The following is a 26,867-nucleotide window of genomic DNA, read 5'->3' as shown; positions in this document are numbered from 1 at the left end:
TACACATTTGTGTGGAAATAAAGGACTGGACTGTATAATGGAAAATATAGTAGGCATAGCCCCCTGTTGCATGAAGAATTGGGCTGTTACCTGAGACAGTATTTTAAGGACATTAAACACATTTTTGTTAAGGTAAAGAAGCTCTTCTGTCCCTTAATGCATGATCCAATTTGATTACCAGTGAAACAGAGCCCTCCTCTTATTTGAGTACAGAGTCAAGGGAATAACAATCCAATCAAGGAAAAGTGGTTAATTTTTTCTAGGTTTCAGCAGTAGTGTCTGCTGGCAGCTAGTCACAGTTTGAAGATCCAGCTCAGAAACTAAGCCTGACTGCCATGTGGCAGTAAAAGTAAGAGAGACACCACTCATTAGATTATATCGCTTTCAAATGGGTTTTAATTTCATAGATAGGACTTCACAATTTACATAAATATAAATATATTATTAACCTTCTTATGACACATACCATGAGCAACTTTTCATTCTTTTACCATGACACAATCCTCTTTCAAACAACCTTATGTTAAAAACAAATGGCTCTACTCTATGATAAAACGAAGTATATAAACTGGCCTGCGACGCGCTCACTGGATATAGAACAGTTTTGTGAATATGGCTATGAATGCCTCCGAAAACGTTAACGTTTTTACAGAAAGTGAGTTATGTATTGTGTTTGTACTGTAATTTTGCGACATTTTACTTTGAATGTATGCGATATAGTTAAGGCAGCTGTAAAATGTAACCACAGTTAGTTTCCATAAGCCATTTGGATAAAATGAATATTTATTTCATGTTCTGGGCATCTTTCCAAGGTTTGGCAACTTAAAAACAACTACTTCTTTTGTCTTAATCATTCATACCAATCACTTTTACATCCCCGCCCATCCATTTTCAGGTTTCCATGTTTGAGTGTCTCTTTACATTGACAAAGTGATCACTGTTCCTCAAGCCACGACGGCTTGTCAGAACCTGGCGGCTTCAATTTCACGTTGAACTGTCTGAGAGTCTGTTCCAGCTGCTGCTGGTTTCCAGCGAAATACGCAGAGACAGCATTATGAAACAGCAGGAGCTGCTTGTGCATCACCTTTACCTGTAAAGTTAAAATATTAAAACTGAGTAATATTTGTGACTTATGAAATTAAAAAGTTGAACAATATGGATTTCAACATGGTACCTTATTCTCCTCCAAAAACTTGAGCTTGATGCTGACATCACTGTGCAGTCGTTCATACTTGTCTTTATGGATTTGGTACTGCTGTTGAGCTATCTCAATGCGCACCATGGCTGCAGCGTCCCGCGGACCCACGCTCAACTCCTCCAGGTCGGTTCTATAGGCATCGAACTCCAGTCTGAAACATCAGTACTCATTAGTATAATCTGGTTTAATAAACCTATATAACTAATCCTAGGGTTAAAAAATTTATTCTACTTTATGTACAGGCTGCAAATCCCTTGATATCATAATTAGAGCTGTCAAATTAACATGCTGTGAAAATGAAAATTCTGTCATTTACTCGCTGAATTGTTCCAAACTTGTATGAACTTTTTTGCTGGGGAACATAAAAAATGATATTCTGAAGAATCACAAGCTCTCAGTTTTGGTTTCCATTAACTTCCATTGTGTGGACCAAAAATAATATTCGTATGATTCATGTTGTGAAAAAAAATAAAATAAAATGAACAAGACATGATGCAATAGATTGAATTCAGACAGACTGACAAACTCAGATACGCTTTGACAGTGTTAAATGATATTGAAATAAACCAATACGTTAACTTCTAAAGCCCTTTTTGTAATGTATATTCAATGATATACTTGTCTTCTGCAATAAATGTAAAAAGTCTTTGATCCATCCTCATTTGTTTTTTTTAATCTTAGCAATTAATTACATGATTTACAGATTGATCAAATAAAAAATAATAATAAACATATTTGTGTGAGAATGTATATATTAATTTATTAATCAATCTGTATATCATGTAATTAATTTGCAGATTTTTGCTAGCCTTAATCTAACTTGTGTAAGCAGATATTACAACAGTTACTCATGTAACTCATTAATATCAAACGTTTGATACCTTGCATTCTCATACATCTTGATGGTCAAGAGTGTGTCCTCCATGGTTTTGTTGACTAGTGTATTAATGCTGGACACAAAGAAATTGATGGCACCCAGGAGCGTCTCTCCATTCTTGCATAGCAATCTTTGTGTCTCTGCATTATAGCCAAACTCATCCTGGAAAAGTTAAAAAAAGTTAAAGTTGAGGATAACGTTATTTGTTCAGCTACATAACCATCAAATAGAGTAAAGGCATATATTCGTGTTGTATTAAAATCTTGTGGAAACAAATACTTTCAGAAATTTTGAGAAAAATATGTATATACAATATGTGAGCTGCAATGCAATGAAAGCAAAATCTACTCTAGATATAAATATATAATACAAGATACTGTTTTGGACAGTATGTCTTTTTTGTCTTACCGAACTGTCTATAAGTCAAAAAAGTGCTGGTAATTCTTTCCTTGCAAAAACCATTAAAAATAGGACAATGTTAAGATTTAGTGGTGATATGTAACCAAACGGCAAAAAATGATTAGTACCTGCAATTCTGGTGATTTCTGGCTAAGATCAGCAAAGGTGTCTCCAAGAGCCTGCTGAGTCTGCACCATGTTGTAGAAGTGGTTGGTGAGCTCACGTGCTAGTCTCAGAATATGCTCGTACTTCATCTTAGTCTCTCTTAGCACATCAATCTGAGCCTCAAGCTCCAGGTCCACCGTCTTTGTGCCACGACCGAAGCGCTCCGAAAACATCTGTTTTGTGCACTGTTAAAGAAACGAAGGCAAGATACATATGAATCCCTACACAGTTTATTTTTATAAAGCCTAAACACATACATAACTCATTTTAAAAAATACTTGTGGTCGGTAACATTAAAAAAAAATTAAATAAAACTTTTATGAAGCAAAGAAAAGTTAGATTGCTCAAATGTGGAATTAAAGACATTTATAATGATACAAAATGTTCTATTTTTATATATTTTCTAGTCAATGAAGGATCCTAAATGTATCACAATTTCCTAAAAATATAAAGCAGCCCAATTGTTTTCAACATTGATAATAATAAATGTTCCCTGAGCACCAAATCAGCATATTAGAAGGATTTCTGAAGGATCATGTGACACTGAAGAATGGAGTAATGATTCTGAATATTCAGTTTATATATACAGCAATATATACATTTTAAAAAAACTGTTATTTAAAATTGTAATAACATTCCACAATATTACTGTTTTTTTTTTTTTTTTTACTGTATTTTGAATAAATTCTGCCTTGGTGAACATAAGAAAATTCTTTTAAAAACATGGAACTACTGTACCTTGTACGTGTTAATGCTCCACTTTTTCACGCTGTCAAATTTCTCTACAGCTACTCCTCTTGTGGCCTCCTCTGACATCATGGACGGGTTGCTGTTGCTGTGGTGCATGCTGGGAGCTGAGAGTACAAATTGTAGGTACTTTTATTATAAATAGGGGACCATACCAAAATACACAATATCATTTCATTCTGGTTTTGAATATCACAACCCAGTTGTGTCTATAAAGGTCACAACACTGACTTTAGAGATATATCATGTAATGGACCATTATCAAACTAGAAACTTCCAAATTTGGTGTATAACCAATCATCTTTTATTCCTGAGACTGAAAAATGAATAGAGACAAGAATAAAAGGTGTGATGACAGTAAATGAGTAATGACTGATAATTATGGGCTGAAAATGTGTCTGGCAGTGACAGGAGGGGGTGAGGAGGCCCTGAGATACCTGGGTAATGTCCTGGCTGGTTTGCTATCCGACTGGTGGCTGAATGGCTGGGAGTGATGCCCCTGGATTTGGAGCGGATGTCTGAAATGAATGAATAACAGTGGGCGGATGGAGGAATGGGATGGAGGTTTAGTTTAAGTGAAAGGCCATTAGGGAAATTGCAACATTTAGTGTTTTGTAGTAAGACGGATGAGTAATACACATGAACTGGGTGGTACGATGATTAGTCTATGGTGGAGATTTTAGTAAACATAATCAAATGCATGATGATTTCATAGATTGAATAATCAAAATGCATCAAAACAATAATAATACTGGTGATTATGATGTATGCATGAACCATTGTGATGTTTTAACAAAAATGAACAGTGGATGCTTAAAAGGAAAAGTTTTATTAAGGAGGTTTAGTAAGGACAAGGTGACCAAAAGAGATGAAAATGACATCTTTATAAAATGGTTATGTGATAAAAGTTGGCAGTAGAGGATGAAAACGAATGAAAAACAAGACTGCTGCAAAAAGACTGACTTTGTACAGTGACGGTCGGCATAAATGTGTTAAAAAAAATTGCGGCAATTAAAATGTTTGTATATACAAACATAGATTGGTTGGCAAGATTTTTTTTCAAAGTTTCTTATGCTCACTGAGGCTGCATTTATTTGATCAAAATAACTCTTTTCTATTTTAATATATTTTAAAATGTAATTTATTCCTGGGTCATTACTCCAGTTATCAGTGTCACATGTTTAGAAAACTAAAACTTTCTCTTGCTGTCAGTTTTCATATTCAACTTAATTGCTTTAATCACTTCACAAAGTTCAGAGGACAATAACAACATAAAGGCTATTCTGATAAACAGACCAATCAGAATGGATATTCAAATGACACAACATAATAAATTTATATAATAAAAAAATACAAAATTACTCATGGACCGCCACTGACTGCGTCAGTTAAGTTGGTTATTCTGACATGTCTATTAGTGCTGTGTTAATGTGTTAAGGCCAGTCATGTAATTGAGCAAAAGAAACACCATTAAAGGAATTATTGTGCATTTCACAGTTCAAATATATCAGCTCACAAACACTTTTGTTAAAAACATGTCTACAGTAAATTTAAAACAAACAAGAGGTATATGTTGCATAAGCAAACATGCATCCACCATGCGACTGTCCTCAGCACCCTGTAGAAAAAAGCCAAACGTTTGCTGTAAAAATGCTGACAAACACATTTTACACCAGGGGAGGGAGAGGAAGCTGTAGAGACAGAGATTCTAAAATAAGATCTTCTGTCAAGTTAGCATGCATATACAGTGCACAGACACCTGGTTTGGGCGCGCTGCCACATCTTCTGTCAAAATACTCCGGGTTGAAACGTATAGCTGGTCCTAAACATATACGTCAGCAGAGATGTAAGCTGAAACCTTGCCAGTCACATGACGTACAGTACTGTAGATGCTGCATCAAATCAGATCAGAATCTGACACTTGTCTTTACCTTTGATGGAACTGGTGGGTATGATGCCCTCCGCTGCCCCTCCGTAGCCTCCAGACACAATGCTGGTTTCATTCAGGTTTGGTCCAGACACCATCACCTGCTGCAAGTCCTGAATATGATGGGATTTAATATTACAGAATATTACAATCTCTAGCAAAGAGACAAAAAACACATTTACCACAAACTGGGCACACTAGGTGGGGAAAACAAAAGTGGGTATCAAAAGTGAGGATGGAGCAGTGTTATATTGGTACTATTTATATACTGTTATAATGTTTATTAATGCTTTATTAATATATTAGATTTTTTTGTATTTTCAGTTTTCATTTTGCATTGCCATTTTTTATGTGCAGCTGTCTTTTTTTAATATCCTGATTAGCTTTAATTTATTTGAGCTTTTTTGTTAAAAGTAATTTCAGCATTCAGCTAAAACGTACATAATATCTAATTTTTTTCCATCTAATAATTAATTTTTTTTTAATCTTTTACATTTTCCTAAAAATTATTTTGTAAGGTTTTAATCAACAATTAGAAGACTGGGATGATGACGAAGAAATAAAAACAGAAATAACTTTTTTTAAAGTGTTTATATACTAGACTTAAAGCTTATTTCTACTTAAAAATACAGACTTATATCAATGTTAAAGCCTTGCCTTCTCAAACCTTTAAAAATGTGTCAATTCAAAAATCTATCAATCAACTAGACATTCTTAGTTCAAGGGAAATCCTATTAAGAACAGTCGCTATAAAACATATGCAAATTGATCTACTGGATTTGCATGACTGTTTTCCATGTCTCTGCTCGACTCTTCTGTTCCAGTAAACAGCTCCTATTTACAATAATCCTACACCAACATTTGCCCAAATCCCATGATAAGTCAATGACTACTATGTGTGCAACTATGCAAACCATCAGCCACACTAAATCAAAGGGAATAGGGCTCCAACATACAGGGACACCCACAAACTCTCCCTCACCATGGCCACTGGCAGTGTGCCTACAATTTCATCTAAGCTCCCACCAATCTGTGCACCCTGTGACATGAAGAAACATAAAATGTGAAGACAGTGTCAAAAAAAGATGGTGAGACAGATACGTACAGAAGACAAACATGTGCTGAAATAACCGAAAACAACCGAGCCGCACGACTTAAATTAACAGTGTCTATATTTACAACAGCTCATTAATGTGTGATTAAGGCCTCTCAGAGCCTGCCACACGATATCCACAGGAACAGGATGTCACATCGCATTCAGGTGTGGTTCATGGCATGACTGAATGGCAGGCCTGAAAACAGGATGTTCATTTTCCTCAGGTTTGATGGACACTGGATACACACCTGCTCAAGACCGTCATCCTCTGCCGTCCTGCTGTCCCCGTTGCTGTTGATGGGGATCTCCATAGTGGCGGCTTTGCTCAAAATACTATCTGTCATGATGAATATCTACAAGAAAAGACACGTTGCAGATGAGAACGACAGACAGACAGACAGACAGACAGATAGATAGATAGATAGATAGATAGATAGATAGATAGATAGATAGATAGATAGATAGATAGATAGATAATCATAGAGAAGAATATAAACAGATAAACATAAACAGAAATATAGACAGATTTAGAAGAAAGAAAGAAAGATGGACAGACAGATAGATATTAAGAAAGAAAGAAAGAAAGAAAGAAAGAAAGAAAGAAAGAAAGAAAGAAAGAAAGAAAGGAAAACACAGACAGACAGACAGATAAGAAGAAAACAATAAGAAAGAAAGAAAAAAGATAGATAGATAGATAGATAGATAGATAGATAGATAGATAGATAGATAGATAGATAGATAGATAGATAGATAGATAGATAGATAGATAGATAGATAGATAGATAGGCCTAGAATATAATGCTCTAGACAGATAAGATTTAGTATAGACAGGTTTGGAAGAAAGAAAGAATGGAAGGTGGGATGGATGTTAGATATTAAGAAAGAAAGAAAGAAAGAAAGAAAGAAAGAAAGAAAGAAAGAAAGAAAGAAAGAAAGGAAAACAGACAGACAGACAGACAGATAGGAAGAAAACAATAAGAAAGAAAGAAAGAAAGAAAGAAAGAAAGAAAGAAAGAAAGAAAGATAGATAGATAGATAGATAGATAGATAGATAGATAGATAGATAGATAGATAGATAGACCTAGATAATCATAAACAAGAATATAAACAGATAAACAGAAACAGAAATATAGACAGATTTAGAAGAAAGAAAGAAAGAAAGAAAGATGGACAGACAGATAGATATTAAGAAAGAAAGAAAGAAAGGAAAACACAGACAGACAGACAGATAAGAAGAAAACAATAAGAAAGAAAGAAAGAAAAAAGATAGATAGATAGATAGATAGATAGATAGATAGATAGATAGATAGATAGATAGATAGATAGATAATCATAGACAAGAATATAGACAGATAAACATAAACAGAAATATAGACAGATTTAGAAGAAAGAAAGATGGACAGACAGATAGATATTAAGAAAGAAAGAAAGAAAGAAAGAAAGAAAGGAAGGAAAAAGATAGATAGATAGATAGATAGATAGATAGATAGATAGATAGATAGATAGATAGATAGATAGATAGATAGATAGATAGAATTACAATTACTGGTTATATTCTTAATACACCTAATTTAAAACTGTCCTCTAATATCACATGAATAGTAAAAGGCTTTAATGAAGCATTATGCGTTGTAATATAGAAGTATAACTAGAAGAGTGTTAAATAAATTCACAATGCCAGATAAACAAAGGACGTTTTACCATAAAATCAATATTATATACATTGCATGCTATATGCCTGCCGTTAAGCAGGGCCCATGCAAAAACAGACAAGCAGATTATATACAGTAGGCATCGGTTGAAATTGTTCCCAGAACCAAAGAGGTCGGGATGGATTATACTGAGTACAGTCAGTGTGAACAGACGCCATGACGCGATTCAGCCGGAGCAGGTCAGACTGCGCAGCTACGTGTCACACCGGGACAGAGGAGAGGATGCTTGACCCATGCGATCCATCTTCTGCAGCTTTACTTACCTGTTTGCCGTCTCAACCGCTGAACCGAACCGCCCGCACCGCATTTAAGATTACTCCATGATGAAAATGCGATGTGTGTGTGTTTTTAATTGATGTCTGGAGGGCAAATAATCTCCACAGGCTCCTCTGTCAATCCTCTTGGTCGCTCGGTAACGCAAATCCTCTCTGTTCTCTCCAAACGGAAGTGACGATGTGACATTCTTCAGGGTTACTGTAGCGTCGCAGCATTACTTTGGGATAAACAGCAGTACTTAATTAATTTTCACACAAAATACAATCCAAAAAGAAATAATAATTTGTGCAAAGGTTAAAAGTGATAACGTAGCTTTGTGATTAATAGAGGTTTTCTCCTGTACTCAGTTTGACCAGGAGGTGTCAGTATTACTACACAGCTCTGTGAATACGAATACTATTGGGAGAATCGCGCCAGCTGTTGTTGTTAACCCATTACTACTGTAACTGACTGAAAGCATTCTCTCTCAACAATTGTGCAAAATAATATGTATACATATACACATAAGTTACATATATTGATGTATTGTTCTTTTGTACTATTTATTTATTTACCAGTTCATTTATATAGCATCACATGAGGCACATTTTTAGATACCTGCCTTTTTTTTTTTAATTATTATTATTTTTTATTTTTTTATGTTTTTACAGCTTTACATTTGATTGTGATTTTCTGCAGTGGTGTGTGTGTGTGTGTGTGTGTGTGTGTGTGTGTGTGTGTGTGTGTGTGTGTGTGTGTGTGCTATAATGTATTATTATTATCTTTTTTTTCAATTAATAATATGATTTAGAGGCCACGCTGAAGACGGAAGGAGCGGTTACTGGGTCTTTTGGGAATAGATGTTAGCTGATGCGTGAAATGGCTCATATGCTTCACCTTTGCAAGCCAATATGCATCAAGCATGAGTAGGAAGCGCAAAATTGGAAAAGTGTGCTTTTGCTTGACCGTTCAAATGAACATCCTTTAACTTTTAACATTTGACCTCAACATTCTTGTGCGTGCCTACACAAATCAAGTAAAAAAAAAAAAAACAGTTATTTTGCCCCTTTGCACAGGAAGACTCTGTGTCTGCCAACACAAAGTAGAGAAAATAGCCAAATAAATGATCTCTATAACTGAATTTTGGGTGATGATTTAAAAAAATATAGGCTACATTACTGAAAATCTTTTCTTGGACTTGGCAATCCATTAAATATCATAGAAATAAAATAACCGATGGGCAAACAGGATCTTTAAAAGGTTATTCTGATTGGGTGATCTGCTATAATAATGCTGGGTTCACCTGGGGCCAATAAGGTTAAAAACAGGCTTTTATGTAATAGCAGTTAGGTTGTAATTCCAAACACATATCTTATAGAAGTCGCGTCTACACCACAAGCCTTCTGTTTAGAGCATTTTTTAGTCTGGGAACCTTAGGTTAAATTTGACAGTGAGGCAGACCAAAACAGCCACCCACAGTAGACGTATTTGGATGCAAGTTTACTGGTACACATAAACTGAAAACAAGGCCTGTTAATTTAAAGGTCTCCAGGTTTGAAACATTCACAAGGACATACATTACCAAACCATTCCGTGCCTTCGAAAGCTCTGCAGCTTCCCACTCTTTTCCTCCCATTCAGTAAATATCCCGTCACGCTTTTAATGATCATTAAATGTGCCTCCAGATGTTGGTCAGCGGTTCGTCCTCACACAGCCCTTTCTGAGTTCCTCGACTGCAATCAAGGCACAGAGACAAGGACCTCAAAGCAAAGCAAGAAAGAAAACATGGCAACACACTACGCTCTAGATTTCTTGCCCGCTATGTCATTATTCCCAAGCAAAATAATTACAAACATTGCTCCGTGTTTACACCGTGTAGCATATGGACCTGGTCCTTTTATAGTTTTCGTAATGTGCCATTTCAAACAAACTGTCAACCTTTTTTCCTCTTGCTTGCTGTTGAATCAGGCCGAGTGCAATTCGTCATTGTTATGGATCCATGATATGCGTGACTGTGAATATCAAACACCAAACCTCTTCCTGAAAACACAAGGTGAAAAGAGAGAAACATCAACGTAATGCTTAGAAGTCAGCGGAACATGTTAAAAAGGAACAGTAAAAAGAAAGTAATTTTTACTGACCCAAACCTGTATGGAATGCTGTTTTTTCCTGTGTTAAATAAAATAAAATAAAATAAAATAAAATAAAATAAAATAAAATAAAATAAAATAAAATTAAATTAAATTAAATTAAATTAAATTAAATTAAATTAAATTAAATTAAATTAAATTAAATTAAATTAAATTAAATTAAATTAAATTAAATAAATAATGATTGCCAGTTAGGCTTCACTTTTTCATGCAATCTCACCTTAAGTGACCTTATAGTAGCTGAATTAATAATCAATGCTGATGTAAATTCTCTTAAGAGGAAAGATGACTTTGAAATTTGAAAAGCAAAGCAATTTTTTAGAGGAGCTGTTCTCTCTTTCAGATCTTGGCGAAAAATTACAGTGATGTTATTTTCCATGTCGGCTATCATCCATTAAGCAACTATATTTCAGGGCTAAATTGGGTGGATTTCAGGCACTGTTTAATCCAGCTGGAATTAACAAGAGTTATAGCTATGGTGAGGATGAACCACAGCTGAACCAGTTTATGCTGGGAAATTGGGATCATTTGACCAAAACACAATTATGAAAAAGTAGCTAGTGGCATTCCACAAACTGTGGAGTGTTGTGGGTTTTCATAACTGATAAACAATATTGGTTTTCCAGTTCTGTGTAGTGACATTTTTTCATGATAATTCAGAGAAACCAAAAAAATCTATTCTGTAAGCAGAACTTCTTATGTTAAATTGACATGGTGAAACCGTTTGAATGCAAAATGATTCAGGCTGCTTTCAAGAAGATGAGTTTTACCACAGCATGTTCCTAACTCACGTCTACAGAAGAGATTCCTCCATGTGACTATTACACGGCTCTTTGCCAGGAATACTGTTTATGTACATAGCTTTTTTGAATATTGATGAAATTGGTTTTGGCTCAAAGGAAGACGACAGATTATTTTCATAGTGTGTCGTTTTATCTTTTCTTCTGTACTTGCTATTCTCCAGAGTGTCGGTAGAGTCCCAAACAACAATTTCTGCACACAAAAAAAAGCCAGTTGGTCCAAAACACTATCATGTTATACTTTGCTATCCTCCCTAATTTCTAGTCTGGGACTAGAGATACCAAGAAAACAGTCCCAAACTACAGTTTCTGCACACAAAAAAAGCCAGTTGGTCCAAAACACTATCATGTTATACTTTGCTGTCCTCCCTAATTTCTAGTCTTGGACTAGAGATACCAAGAAACCACACAGATTTTCACTTGGGAAAATGGTTTGTAACCAGAAAGCCATTGTCTCTTGCTTGTTTACTTTAAACAATTAACATGTTTTGCTTGATTTTGTGTTTGTTTCAATGCCACCCACAGCCCTATATAAGCTTGCATGTTGTAAACGTGCACAGTATCACAGAATTATTCCATATTCACACATTTTATTCCATATTAGGACATTTAAAGGGATAAATCACCCAAAAATGAAAATACAAATGTACTTTTAACTATCACTATCCATAATCTGAATATGATCATGTTCAGTTTTAGAGATCCCTCATCCCTCTTTCATTTATCATGATCAAAAACCCTTTCCATTCAAAGTTTCCTTTGCCGCCATTTGACCCTGTGTGTCGTGACAGCAGCTTGTAAAAGCCAATAACAAGCAACACCACCAACCTGCTGGTAACACTGTGACTCTTCATGTTAATTTCACCTGTATAATCAAATAGAGACCAAAAAGAGCCCGCAAATTTGTATAAAAACTATTTAGGCATCATAAATCCTTTTGGGGTTGCTAGAATAATATCCTAAGTGTTAATTTTGTTTTCTGTGAATACTAGTTGTGGTTGGCTCCCAGCGTCTGCAGACATGGTTTGCACGCAATGGCAGATTCAGGGAATTTAAAGGCGGCCACGTCCTGTGAAGTTACAGGCAGTAATCTGAGCACTGTGTGCCATGCATTTTAACTATTAGTGCTGCTTTCTGCTAACAATTAATGTTTCTTATATCCGAACACAATTCTGTCTGACCGCCCTGTTACAGAAGTAACACAGCAAAGAAAGACTAGAAATCCATCAATTAACCAGTTTTTCAGAACTGAATAAAATGCTTATTTACATAAACATGTCTTTTGACTACTCCAGATTTTATTTTTTATTTTATTCCCTAAGCACTGGTTTATTGAGAATTTTTTTTCCGTTTACATTCTATGTTCATTTTCTCTGGTACTTCAATGAAGAATTACATTCTACCCTTTCACCCCTCCATCTACTCTGTTTAATATCTCCTCAGCTGCCCATAAATTTTATTGAATGCGGAGTGTGTCTGTTTTTGTGTGTGCTGCCCAACCTTGCACTTTCCCTGATTAGTAATAGGAGAATGCATTCTGCGCTTGCTCATTATATTTACCGCATTTCTCTTGACCTTGGCCAAAGTAACATCCAGAATATTCTCACTGGAAGAAACTGTCCACAGACCAGATGTTTGAGAAGTGATTTAAACTTAGAAGAGAAACAGAAAGTATTAGGAATTTGAAAATGTTGGAAACAAATTAAGGTTATGTCAGAAAACGGATAAAAGATGATCATCAGGTTTTACGTAAACTTGTGAAGTTTATACAGCCCGAATGATGCAGTCACTACAGCCAAAGACAAACAAACTAAATATTAGAACATTCTGAAATTAATGTAAATTTTTCAACTAAACTTTTTACTTAAATTATGCTGATAATAACAAGGCAATCAATCAATCAATAAATAAATAGATAAATAAATATATACATATAATTAAAAAATAAATTAAATATATTTAAAAATGTAATTAAAATAAATATAATTTAGGATTTAAAAAAAAAATATAAAAAAATACAGTATTAATATTTAAATATTTTCTTATTTTATCTTAGGATAAAAAATTATATTTTTTCCCAGTCACATCAGATGAATGATTCAGACACATTAGTTAAATCTCACGCTGATCATAAATCTGGACAATGTATGCACAGATATAATATGACGTGAGATGCCCCTGTGAGCGAGAACACTAGAAGTTTCTCACATTTTATGTGATATCACACTTTTCTGTCTTGCGCAGTATCACTGCATCATTATCTCTATGTTGTTTCTCAGCAGGGTAACTGACATTACAACACTGCAGCTGATTTATTTCAGGTCCTTGATCCTTGAAGATTCAAGGCTTTTTGTGTCTCTGTGAACAAATAATATATAATATTTCTCAAGAGTTGGTCTAAGGCCAGTTTTCAGTTTTCTCTAAATCCTAAACTTAATATTAAAAGTGGGAAAGAGGAAATGGAAAAAAAGAATAATAACTCAGCAGCAAGGGAATCATACTGATAACCAGCTAAAGTCATTATATTAATTCCAGCCAAAATGAGGCTACATCTCCCAGAGTTCACCTATTTTACACACCACCTGCGGACCCAGTTCTGTCATTTCCGGCCGTTTTAAGATTGTTTCTAGCATGATAAAGTGCTTGAGACTTGCATAAGCACTTGCTATTTTTCACAAGTGACTTTAACAAGCCAAACACACGTTCTGGTGTTGACCATAAGTTTATAACCCTCTACCTGGGTAAGTCTCAAAGGGTGTGCACAGGTTGTAGTTCCTTCCTTAACGTCTCTTCTTACCTCGCTCTTTCCAATACATCACCATGCTAGCCTTCAGTTACATTTATAGAGTTGTTGTAAAGGGCCAAGCAGTATTTGTGATAGGGAAATCTTTCATTTCCATCTTTTTGGAGAGTTTTCCCGTGAAAACAGGCACCCTGACAGGCTATTAATGGAAATGTCTGGCCCTGACAGCTCAGACATGCGTCTTCCTTTGCCTCTGTCACCTTATGCGATTTACATCACACTAGACTGTTGTGTTTGGCATCAGAGCACAGGCACTTTCTAGACTGCATGCAGATTCAAAGAGCCATAGAGAGGACATCTCATTTTCACAGGACATAAAAGAGACAATATTCCTATTTTCAAAGTAGAGGAAAATACTTCACACTATCTTAATCATCTAGTCTCAAAACATGCTGTTTTTCTAAGGGAGAGTGAGTGTCTTATGACCTTCCCAGTTCCTAAAAAATATCACTTGCGTTTGTGCTGGACTGATAAACACTAGAAAAAACTGTGTGCAGACAAAAGAACACAGAATACTGTTTTGTTAGGAGTAAGATCTTGCATATGTCAGAGAGAGTGTTGCCAACAAGGCCAAAATCTGTGCACTGAGGAAAGTCATTATTAGGCTTTAAAAAGGGTTCCTTTCTTCAAGCATTAGTGCTTTTGCTTAAACCTGCAAAACATTTGCTGAGGTCATGTAATAAACTTGACAGAAAGAAAATATTCCTAAAAAAATATGTTAAAATGGTATTTAAAAAATATTGTTATTTGTCTTTAATGAAATAAAAAATAATGAAATGTATGTATTTATCTTACATCAGACCAGGACACAACTACTCTCCTAATAAATTAATATATGGACATGAAAGACTAATTTTTTTTTAAATTATTTTAAAATCTTACCTGTATATCCTAAATGAAAGAAATGTCTGCTAAAAATAAAACAACAGAACAAACTACCTAGGAACAAGACAAGACAAAAGCGCAACTTTAATAGAATAATATATGAAGATGTTTTAAGTTTTCTATTTTTTGTATATACTGTAATCATGCGATACAAAGCTGAATTTTCATCATCTATTACTCCAATCTTCAGTCTCACATGATCCTTCAGAAATCATTCTGATTTATCACTTTTTATTAATTAAACACATACTTTCAACCCAATATTTTCTTTAAAAAAATTTAAATAAATTACCAACCCCAAACTTTTGAATTGTGAATATTATTACAAAAATTCCATTTTTAAATAAATGCTGTTCTTTTTACTTTTTATTAATCAAAGAATCCTGAAAAAAGTATCACAGGTTCCAATAAATATTAAAAAGCAAAAACTGTTTCCAATATTGATAATAAATTAGCTTATTAGAATGATTTCTGAAGGATCATGTAACATTGAAGACTGAAGTAATGATGCTGAAAATTCAGCTTTGCATCACAAAAATAGATTATGTTTTAAAGTATATTAAAATAGAAACCACTATTGTAATAATACTTCATAATATTAGTTTTTTGTGTATTTTTGATCAAATAAATGCAACTTTATTTGAATAATTTTAGCCATTAATTCAACAGTCTTTTGCAGCAAAATCTTTCTGCAGCAAATAAAAGGTTGTAATGTTGTGATTCACCTCATAGCTGGTTGGTTTGTTTCATGGCTTATACTTATACTAACGAACATTATTTAAAATCCCAATAGACACTACTGGGGAAAAATGGGCAGGCACTATATTTCATTGCTCAATGGCCTGACTAACCAATCAAAATTAAGTGTTTTGTTAAATTATAACAATTTCTGATGAAAAGTGGAGAGTTTGCAGCAGCATGTTAAGTGTTTCTTTGAATAGCCTATATCTTCTGATTTGCAAACCAATTTAAAAAAAAATGTTAGTCAGATAACCTATCTGTAATGCTGTTTTGTAACCAATTACTATGATCAAATATCTTGCTGAAACATTTTATCTTGCTAACCTTGAAGTCACTGGCTTTTGTAAACTCTCGGTTCATCCAAATGGATTTGTTCGGTCTTACTGTAATGGTTAAATTGCCACCTACAGCAGAGTCTCCATCTGAGCAGGATTTGTGCTTTGCTGGCATGTGCTCTTCGCAGTAATGGATGTCAGCAATAGTTGGAGCTGCTTTGCTGCATTCCATTTACAGCTTCTGTCTGCTAAACCGATTTAACACCTTCCCTAAAAATGAGACAGAATAGAATCAATTGCCCCTCAGGCAGACGATGTTTGGCACAGGGTTGAAGAGATGTGACAGCCTTGGTTCTGCTTCTTAGCAAAGTAGGATCGCAGCTCTGTAGGGAATCGTGAAGTGATAGAGGTAGTTGGTTTTAAACATTTTTGTAATTTCACTAGAATAACACTGTAGAACAAGAACGAGAGGGAGCCTCCCTTCAACATGAGCTGATAAATTTTAAATGCGTTATTGGTTTATTGGCATGAAGGATATAGCGCTTGGCCCAGTGCCCTCGGCCTTTGATATGGTACATACTAGCAGCGGTGGTGTCCAGGTTTAAAATGAAAAAGCAAACCACATCTGCATTCTTTATAGGCCTGCCAGATGCATATCAAGGCAATCAAACGTGGTCTTACGATCCTAAAGCATATGTAGGATCAGAGTAACACTGCTACCCACTGTGGACCACCAGTGAATGAACTTTGGTGTGGAGGGTTTAAAGACACATTGGTGTTGTACGAATGTATGGTCTGTTAAAGATAAAGGCAACATATCAATTTGCCGAACAGACTCTATTATTGATTGTGACAGATTTTGGGCTCTCTCTTGAGCCAGAACAAAGAACAGAACACCTTTGGTTTTGGAGTGTAGCGTGAGAGAGAAAAACAGCACGCTAATTGTCAATTTTGAAAGGATAAAACACATTAACCTCCCTTAGCCACATTATTATGTTTCATCACTGGTTTGCCAGGTTTTCCTCTCCATTCAAGTGAGACCAGCTTTGCTAATGCTACTGCTCACACTTAGGGTTATAAGGATTTAAATAAACTTAAGTATTAAATAAAAAGCTTAGACATTGAAATATTACTGGCAAATTACCCCACATTGTGCTATACAGATATTAATGATGACTCATCTATTTCAAGTAAATGCTGTTCTGCAGAGAACTCTGTATTCGCCAAAGAAATTCACATTTACACAAAAATATTAAGCCTCACAACTGTTTTCAACATTGATAATAACAAGAAATTTTTCCTAAGCACCAAATCAATAAAGAAATACATAAATTGAATAAAAAAATACTACCTATTATTTATTTAATTATTATTTCATTTAATCAAATGCTCACTAGAATGAAAATGTCCCCCCTCCTACAACTGGCTATCAAGTAGCAAATTTCATGGCATGATTAAAACCTGCTGACATTTTTTTTTTTTTTTTTTTTTTACTGCAGTGCTCATCAAGTGATTACATTGGTTCTTTGAGGTGTTTCTCAGACATTTTCTGGTCTTCCAGCTTTGTTTTTCTTTCCACCCACATCCTCTCCATATGCTCAACATTTTGTTTTTCCTCATCCTCCAAGCATTGTTTTAGCTGCCTGTCTGCATGTAAAATGATTTCCTTTATCGGGCAGAGAATAAACAAAAGTTCTGAGGTTCCCAAGTAATTTGTGAGCCCAGGCTACTTGTCAATGACAAACAAACCACCACCCAGCCTTCCTTCCCCTCACCCTCTTGCTGAAGCCCAGCTCTGAGCCCCTTTGGGAATGGGAACCGTATGAAGTAGTATAAAATGTTATTGAGAAGGCATGAAAAGGCCAGCGCACTGCTGGAGATGGGTCTGATTGCAATGGTGTCTCACCTCTATGTGCACTGCATTGTGTTCGCCAAGTTTTACAAGCTTATGTGAGAGCAGAGTGTGTCTGACATGAAACTGGGATCGGTTAACAGGGTCTAGACCAAGGTGCACTATAAATCTCCTCTCTTTTTCTTCTTTGGTGTTGGCAAGGTAACAAACCATATGAAAGCCTGTATTTGCACATAAATAAAGAGCACAGATTACAGTGAGTTTACATTAAAGTCTGTTTGTACTGTACTTTACATTATTTTGTTAATTTCCATAATATCAGCAATTGTGCAATCTAATCTAATATACAAAAAAATATTAAAGAGACAATCTGTAACTTCTCGGCAACCTTCTCCATGTTTTGTGTGAGTGTACATACTTTTATCTGGTTTGTTACTTTACCTCAATTCATCCTCATTATTTTTTTCCAGTATATGAAAACAAGGCTAAATTATAGTCTACTGTACATATGGTTCATTATTATTAATCAATATTGCATTAATTTTATATATAAGCTGTCAAATATATAATAGAATTTTATTTTCACCTCATCAGCTAGAAAACTGAGCTTAGTCCTCAAATTTCTCCACTTGTCTGAGACTTCACATTGCAATATATCTGAAAGAGTGGAAACTATCTCAGGAATTTGGCAAGCTGAATGTCCATTTCAACTGCACCCCAAACAGAAATCAGCTTTCTATGGGCGGGTTTATCATTTTTGGGGCCCCAAGCAGAGCTTGGATTTGGAAGAGGCTTGGATTTGGGAGAGCTCTTCAATGTGTCGTAGAGGTGTCCAACTATTTGACTGAATTATTTTGTAAGTAAATGCCAAGTGTGGTCTGGAATATTCATCTCACCATTTTGTCTCAGAAGAACCAGGGCGTAGGAATGATCTGAAAAGTGAACCAGAGACTATATAAAACTTATCGGCTTTGCTCATGAATATTAATTATGAGACACTGACATAATGCAAACAGATTTGTTAAAGAGCAGATGCAGGGTTTCTGAGGGTGTTAAACAGGTCTTTAAAATTCCTCCTTGCACAAATGATGGCCTAAAAAAGGTTTTAAATCAGAGCAGGAAGTCTTATATTCATAAAGTCTTGACATGAAATGTTAAAAAATGAATATCCTCCACTGTACTTTTCTTGCTTTCCCATAAAAAATCTAAACATCCTTATATCAAGATACATTTACCTGAGATGCAAAATGTAGATGATTTGCGTTTTTAAAAAGTCTTAAATGTATCTTCATAAAACCCGCAGAAACCCTGAGATGTTTATATGTAGGCACTGGTCATAGTAGAATTACTGTTTACATTTTGCAAGTTCATTCAGTTCGTTGCTAACACTACCAGTTGTTTTTTTTTTTTTTTTTTTTTTTTTTGCTTTCAGTCTTTATGCATGAGTGATGGTAGCTTCTGTTACTGGTTACAAAGCATACCGGTTAAAATTGATATTGCATGCTATTTGTTGTCAGCACCCAATTAATCTTTTCTGAAGCATAAACAGTTTATAAGTGCTCCTTAAGAAAATACAGCATATTTGTGCAGCTCAAACACTGTGTCAAAAGGTAGATGGAAAAATTCCTCCGCAGTGGCCTTGTCTCCACTTACTGTACCCTTCTGATGTTGGCTGAGCGATTCTACACTTTAGACCTCTGACTCCTTGGGATTTCTCTCACAGGGCCTTTCCAAAGACCAATCACAGTTGGCGTCTCTCTTCACTAACGCCTTTCTTAAGTTCAGCCCACCCTGCCTGTAACCAAGTTATTACTTCTATTCTGTTATTGAGCCGATTTTTAATCATATTAAATGTTAGCCACCGTGGATAAAAGAGTTCTCCTTTAAGCCCTTGATTTTAGCGCTATTCTAACCTCCATGTCTGTATTGCTTTTAAAATGTCATTAAACGTTGGCTTTGCTCCAGCTGCTATACTGTGAAGTCATAGCAAATTTATTTTCTTGAAGGGTTAATGTATTTTTTTTCCTTTCACTTTATCGCATAACCATTTAAATTTTCACTTGTGAATTTGGTAATAAAACAGTCGGGAGTCGAGTAACCTGTTTTATGACTTTCACATGAGCAAGAAAAAAACACCCCATAGCATGTTTCAGCTGAAATGTGCTTTGAATTCATGAAAGCGATCAGTTTGACAGGCAATGCTTAAGTGCGCAGAGTATCTGATGGCCTCATTAAGATTCAAAGACATGCGATCAGAGGTGCAAAATAAATTCTTTTAATTAGCAGCAGAAAAATCTCACAAAGCATTGTAGGGGTCAGGTGTGCCTGTACAAAACATCACATCACATCACAAGGATGTTGTGCATGGTTGCAAGGTTGTTGCTAAGGTGTTATGAGGTCATCCCTTGGAGTTAATTTTGGTAGTTTTATCATATAAAAAAAATTGAATTTAATTCAATTAAAAATGTAAAATTTTTCTCAATAAGCTGCACAATTTAACGTATCATTCATGTTCATGTTCATTTAAAGGAAATTTACCTAACAAAATTCAATACTTAAGAAGCTTAGAACAAATCATTAACCTACGAATAAGCAATAATAGTAATTTCTGAGAGTCTTGGTAAGCTGCTACTCCTCTGAAATGGTGTATTTTATTATGAAACTCCAGTGTTCCCTGCTTTTTTGACTTGCTCAGCACTCTAGAGTTACTCCTGACAGTGTTCGAGATAAAAAAAAAAAAAATTAAACTTGGCTTACCTTATTCTATTACCAGTCCAAGTGAGATTCTGGCATTGTTTTTCATTTTCCACTGTTGTTTCTCTTTGTAGCGGCATTTTCACAGGGAGCCCAGAATAGTTGCTCAGACACACACTGGAAAAACAGAATTTTCATAATGAACATTCCTGTTTATCAAAACAAACACGAGTTAATAAGGATCATTTGTTATCAGTGATATACTGTATTTATGTTGGATTTAAAGAATTAATAGAAAAAAAAAAAACGAGACAAAATGCAATATATTGTTAAAAAGTATAATATAATATCATATAATATAAGCTCTTTTTATTATATAATTTTATCACCTGATGCAGGGCATTAATAGCTCACTATTGCAAAGGACTGGATGAGATATTGTATAATGAGAAATTGTGTCTGCAAGGATAGTGAAAACTAAGTGAAACTTGATTAAAATTGATTTGAAATTGAAATAATCAATATTTTTAACCAACAAGTATCTAGAGATTTTGGTCAACATTGTATGAATTACCATCTTCATCTATCTATTTGCTTAGGTTAGAAGTTATAGATTTACATCTGTGATTTATTATATACAACATTGAGAGGAAAAAAAGTAGTTTGCTATTTTTGGACACGTTTTTATCTTTTAGGAGGCCAATGTGACGATAACCACATGGAAAATGCAGCAGCAGGAATAAAAGGGCCTATTCTGTGAAAATTCATATTTAGAGTACTTCCAGTCTTGCTAGAGAGTGGCTGGATTAAGTTGTCTGCTGAGTCACATGACCAGCTGTCCAGTGGAGTAGCTGGGATATCAGTGTTTAATGTCTTCTTTCCTCTCTGTTTAGACTTGTAGCAGCACTTTTTCTAAAGAGAGAACAAAACAATCATTCTCCTGTTTTCTCTCCTCCCTCCACGTCACCAAGGGACTGGAAGCCATCCGCGTTCACTCCATCAATCTCACTCTCTTTCTCAAACCCAAAGCTCTGATCCAGTTTGAGACCCAGAGTACCATGGAGATACAGAACTAAGGAAAATAGCCCGTCTTGCACTAGCAAGGTTAGATAAATACAGTATCTGCTCAAGAATAACAATGTGAAAAAAAATAAATCATATTTCATTCATAATTCATATTTTCTCTAAAATAATTTTCATTTCTAAAAAAAAAATATATATATATATATAAATGGTCCTCTGGGGACATACAGGTAAGTACAGGACTGTAAAGTTTATTATTCCACCCGATAATTTGTTTTTGTATTATGCCAATTGCTGATATATGCAACGCAGCCTCCGTGGCTCGCCACACGTAGCCTACCGGTTGCTGCAACTTAATCAAATTAATCAAGCAAACGTTTTTACAAGTCATCAGAGAGCACCTTAACTGAACCTAAAGTGTGTTTATGAAAGGAAACACATTTGAAAAGTTAATTTTTGCCATAAGAAAACTGAGGAGTGGTTTCTATCATTCAGCACAGTGGTTCTCAACTAGTGGGTCGTGACCTAAAAATGGGTGGCAGGTCTGTTCTGAAAGAGTCATGGTGGATGGTGGGTGAAAAAAAAAAAGAAGTGCATTTCTATCAGTAATGCTAAACACAAATATTAAAATATCATTAACCAGATAGTAGTGGAAAGGTTGGATAGCAAACTTTATTAACTTTTAAAGGGGTCATATGATGCGATTTCAAGTTTTCCTTTGTCTTTGGAGTGTTACAAGTTTTTGGTTCACAAAGATGATCTGTAAAGTTGTAAAGACTAAAGTCTCAAACCCAAATAGATGTTTTTTATAAAAGTTTAGAGTCGACAACACCCCCCTAAAACGTCTCATTCTAACACGCCCCCACATGTCTACGTCACGATGTGGGAAGATTTGCATAACGCCACCCAAATGTTCACACAAAGAAAGAAGGCGTAACTTTGTTTCTCACTGCTGCCGCCGGCGCCATGTCATGGAGACGCTTTTTCGATGTGAAAGCGAAAATACTTTGTTTGGCCTTCCAAAAGAAGAAATTAGTGGTTAAGCTGTATTTACAACACTGTTCCAGAACAGTCCAAATATTCAGGTGTGTGCAGCACATTTTACAGAGGACTGTTTCCTGAACCTGGGAGAGAAGACTAAGGTGCCAGCTGTTCTGACTCACAGACTGTAAGTACGTTTACAGTCTTTACAGGATTTGCCACTGATGACTCAAACGCAAGTTTTGAGCAGTGTAGAATAGCAGTTCTCAATTCCAGTACTCGCGACCCCCTGCTCTTCACATTTTGTATGTTTCTCTTATCTCGTCAGACGTTTGTTCTATTGAAACGTAAGTGCCCTGCGAAGTGGACATCACAGGATATTCCGCCATGATTCCACTTCGAGGTGAACGTATATGTTCCATTCAAAGTGCATTGAAGTGTGCAAGATGCAAATTTAAATTGTATTTATTTACAGAGGTATATGATGTCACACTTGTCCATGTCTGAAGATGTTGCGCAGTGCAAATCCGTGAATGAATGTTCCGAAGTGAAGTAAACTTCAACAGATTTCCCCTGCTCAGGGAGTAGGGAGCACTGAACACTGTGTAGGGACCATGTCAGTGGGAACACAGTTCATGCACAGAACTCACTTCTAATGACCTGGTTATCTGAATCAGGTGCTTTAACAAAGAGACATGCAAAATATGCAGAGCTGGGGGGCACGAGGACTGGAATTGAGAACCGCTGGTGTAGAGTAGCGCTTGTTGCGTGATGCAACGCAACGCAACATGTAAAAACACAGTACAAGTCATTATGACCCATAATTATGTCCCCACTGGATGCAATGGCTCATTTGTAATGGGTTATATTGTTTTTGTCCTGAGGCGCTGGTGTTCTGATGGGACACGCATCACAGTATAGGGGCTTAACATTTCCGTCACACGCTTGAGGCATTCGGCCAATCACAAAGCACTGGATACCTGGCCAATCAGAGCACACCTCGTTTTTTTAGAATGATTTATTGTAAAAAATGATGCGTTTCAGAAAGGCGGGGGCATAGAGGAGAAACAATAATGTACAGTATGTGGAAAATAACCTTAAACCGCATAAACACATTTCATTACACCAAATACACAAAATAATGTTCTTTTTAGCAACATCATAGGACCCCTTTAAAAACGTTGTACAATTTTTAAAAGTATGCTGAAAACATTTCCTTTTTTGTGTGTGTACGTTAGAGGCTGTGAATGCAAAATAAAATGCATCCCATCATTTCTATCAGTAAGTTACAGATGGTCTTAAGTAAATGTTTGTGCAACATTAAGTAAAGCCCGAATATTGCGTGATTACTTTACACTTGCTGTCTACAGGCCAATTCACACCGCACTGACACATGTAGACCAACGACGACAGCCATCCAAGTGTCACTTCTCAGACATTCCAATACTCAAGAAATGACGATTTCTTTAAGTCTGTTGGCATTGGTCGGTGTGAAAACAAGCAGACACCAACAGGGGTATCACACTGATCTGACAAAACCCAGTGAGTGTGTCTGTTGCTGTTTGTCTGCATCTGTTGTCGCAGTGTGAATTGTCCTTATCAGGTGTTTCATACATCACAACTTGAATATACAGCATGTAAAATTAAAATAAGCATGCAAAATTATTTATTATAATTCACTATAGATTTGCTTTTTGCCCAGTGAGCTCTATATATAGATTTTATAATACCTTTTATAGATCAATGTTTCCACAGTGTTTCAAACTGACACACTCCGTCCACCTCATGAATCTTCTACAATTCAGAGTTTCCGACTCACAAATATGCCTTTCCTCAGTCATTCAAGTGCTTTATCAAAAACTGTTGTTTACTTCAAACACACAAAGAAACAGTGACCTCTAAAAGATCTTACACTGTTTTTTCATTCAACATAATCTGCACTGTTTTCAATTTCTCATTGAGTCAAACTGAGAAATATGCTAGATGACTATACTTGACCACAGAATAGTGTCCATGAGTTCAAAATCATAAGTATTGTCATCAATTAGCCCTTGTCAGCTTTGGACCCAGTAGCCAAGGCAGACTCTAGTTAATGAAAATGAATTGCGAGTGATTGAGGCACACCAAGCATCATATTTTCATCACAGCAAACTCCTTTCCTTCAAAAGAGAGAAAAGAAATGAATCAAAATACAGCAAAGCGTGGAAGTCTGAAATACAAGCAGCTGGAGCCACTAACGAGAACCAGCCGCAGGTGGTTGCTAAGTGACAGTGTCTGAGTGGCAGGCCTGGAGCCCGGGCCGCAGTTGCTCACCTCCCGAGCCGCCCGCCTGCCTGCCTCTCTCTCCTCACTGCATTCGCTCTCACTCTGGCAGGGCAAGACAGGGAAGCAGGGCGGCCTGAAATGAGAACCAGACCCCTTCAACCCTACAATTGGCTCTCTTCCCCTGGCTGTTTTTTTTTCCATGTGTGTCTAAAGTTGAGAGAAAAAAGGAGCGTGCTCCAAAAATAGATTAGGGATCGCGTGCCAATGGGTTTTGAAGACTCACTTTTTTCGCTCCTTCTAGTCACGCAAGTAGCCTGGCAAGACTTTGGAAAGCAAATCAGGAAAAAACAAAACTCACTCAAAAAGACAGAAGGAAAGACAAAAGGCCCTCTGGATGTTGTAAAGGCCTTTGTATCTCTGAGGACTGCACAAATATGGAAGTGGGCGGGGCTAATAACTGAAACTCCACCCCACAATGAATCCACTTCACATGACAGATGTAAAAGTGTATATGAAGTCTCATTTTGACATTTAAGCTCTCTTTCATAGGCCTAAAGAGACTGGGCTGCAATCTGATGGATGGAAATCTAGACAATATTTAAAGAAAGTAACATTATGGGGCCCTTGGCGACTAGAAATATCCGTCTTTGTGGGTCTGCCAAGCTTGGTCGGCATCGTTATGAAAGAACCCTTTAGACAAAGGGCAAAATAGACTCTCTTTTTCTTCCCCTTCTGCTAAAATCATTAAATTCGACAGTCGTTATTGTCATTACATTTTCAAAACCCATGCCAGGCCTACCCAGCGAAGAAAGCCGGCGAGCCCCTTGGAAAGGTTGACTAAAAGGTTACTTTTCAAGCTAACTTTGTTATGAAGGGCCACAAGACTTTTTAAAGCCATCAAAGCAGTATGTCAGAATAAATTAGTCTCAGACCAGTTGTTCTTAGAGGCACCATCACAACAAAACTTAAAGTGTCTCCATGTTGACCCATGCAGACACAACAAACTGACCTCATCAAAGCGAAAAACGTCAGATGCCATAGACAAACATTTAACAAAATTGATGATGCATCATCAAAAGCCTTGCAATTAACTTAAACAGTTATTCACAAAGTCTATTTTGCTTTCGAATGAGAGTTGTTGTGTCCAGAAATACAGTCCACATGGCCTGAGTGCTTTGACGGTGGTGTTTAGCTTCAGCAAACACAAAGCGTGTGTCAACAGCAGAAACTGGTGTGAAAAAAATACAAGCTCTCCAACTGTGCGCTTTCCAACAGACATAAAAAAATACATGTCAAATTGAATTTCCACAAAACGTCCTGCATGTGAATTAGCTGATGTTCCAATAAATGAGACGGACTCTCCATCACCCTCTTGTGTAATAGGAACAAATGAATCCTCATTGACCTACCCCAAAACGCCTCAATGCACTTACAAAGAAATGAAATAAAGACTAGTCTAAAGTGCTGTGCTGGCTGAAGCATGATAGATTTTTGTAATAGTTTACATTAGTAAATATTCATACCTCGTTTGTTGACAACAGCAGTGTATTTGAGTTTGCACAGAGCAAGCAAATGTTGTATCCCCTGATAGCACATGTACATCATGGATACGTCTATTTGACGTCTGCATTTACATCTGCAAGATGTTTTTTTAGAGTGTTTTTTCATCTGCAATAAACCTAATAGGACACTTCCTATTAGATGTAAAATACATGTTTATTAGATATCTTTAAGATGTTTAAGATTTAGAATGTACGTAAAACTGACATCTTACAGACATCTGCCAGATGCTTGTACACAGCAGATGCTTTCCAGATCAAGTGATCTTTAACAGATATCTTGCAGACGTACGTGTGCTATCTGGGTCCTCACAAAATGCAGGTTTGGTGCTTCTCTTTACTTAGGCCCCGTTTACACTAGTGCATTTTCGTTTTAAAACACATAACTTTTGCTATGGTTACGCCTATCATTTACACTACTCCGACGTTTTAGACCCTCAAAAACAGAGACTTTTGAAAATGC

The 26,867-nt window shown here is 36.0% G+C and overlaps 1 protein-coding gene across 6 annotated transcripts; it reads right to left on the bottom strand.

Annotated features, from left to right (window-relative positions):
• Window positions 1–373: 373 nt before the first annotated feature.
• On the bottom strand, window positions 374–8,669 carry LOC109072552 (arfaptin-2-like). Of its 6 annotated transcripts, XM_042739780.1 has the most exons (11): window positions 8,385–8,669; window positions 6,658–6,762; window positions 6,296–6,352; window positions 5,318–5,426; window positions 5,146–5,208; window positions 3,824–3,904; window positions 3,378–3,493; window positions 2,603–2,824; window positions 2,080–2,237; window positions 1,175–1,349; window positions 374–1,090 (listed from the first exon to the last, which is right to left on the bottom strand). In XM_042739780.1, exons 2-11 carry the CDS (start codon window positions 6,751–6,753, stop codon window positions 935–937), a joined length of 1,233 nt encoding a protein of 410 aa, XP_042595714.1. In that variant the 5' UTR covers window positions 6,754–6,762; window positions 8,385–8,669; the 3' UTR covers window positions 374–934. The 6 variants fall into 6 exon arrangements, with proteins under 6 accessions (XP_042595714.1, XP_042595709.1, XP_042595710.1 ...); XM_042739775.1 differs by lacking the exon at window positions 6,296–6,352 and having other exon boundaries at window positions 8,385–8,648; XM_042739776.1 differs by lacking the exons at window positions 5,146–5,208; window positions 6,296–6,352 and having other exon boundaries at window positions 8,385–8,634.
• Window positions 8,670–26,867: the final 18,198 nt, after the last annotated feature.

This window comes from Cyprinus carpio, chromosome B15 (genome assembly GCF_018340385.1).
Source record: "Cyprinus carpio isolate SPL01 chromosome B15, ASM1834038v1, whole genome shotgun sequence".
Classification (NCBI taxonomy): domain Eukaryota; kingdom Metazoa; phylum Chordata; class Actinopteri; order Cypriniformes; family Cyprinidae; genus Cyprinus; species Cyprinus carpio.
This window is presented reverse-complemented; position numbering and strand designations above follow the sequence as displayed.

Excerpts from the sequence above, each read along its gene's own strand:
- LOC109072552 (XM_042739780.1), bottom strand. The coding sequence starts at position 6,753 with ATGACAGATAGTATTTTGAGCAAAGCCGCCACTATGGAGATCCCCATC. Across the intron at positions 3,905-5,145 it reads TGGCAGCGCGCCCAAACCAG|ACATCCGCTCCAAATCCAGG; the intron begins GTGTCTGTGCAC and ends CATTCATTTCAG. Across the intron at positions 3,494-3,823 it reads CCAGCCAGGACATTACCCAG|CTCCCAGCATGCACCACAGC; the intron begins GTATCTCAGGGC and ends TTGTACTCTCAG.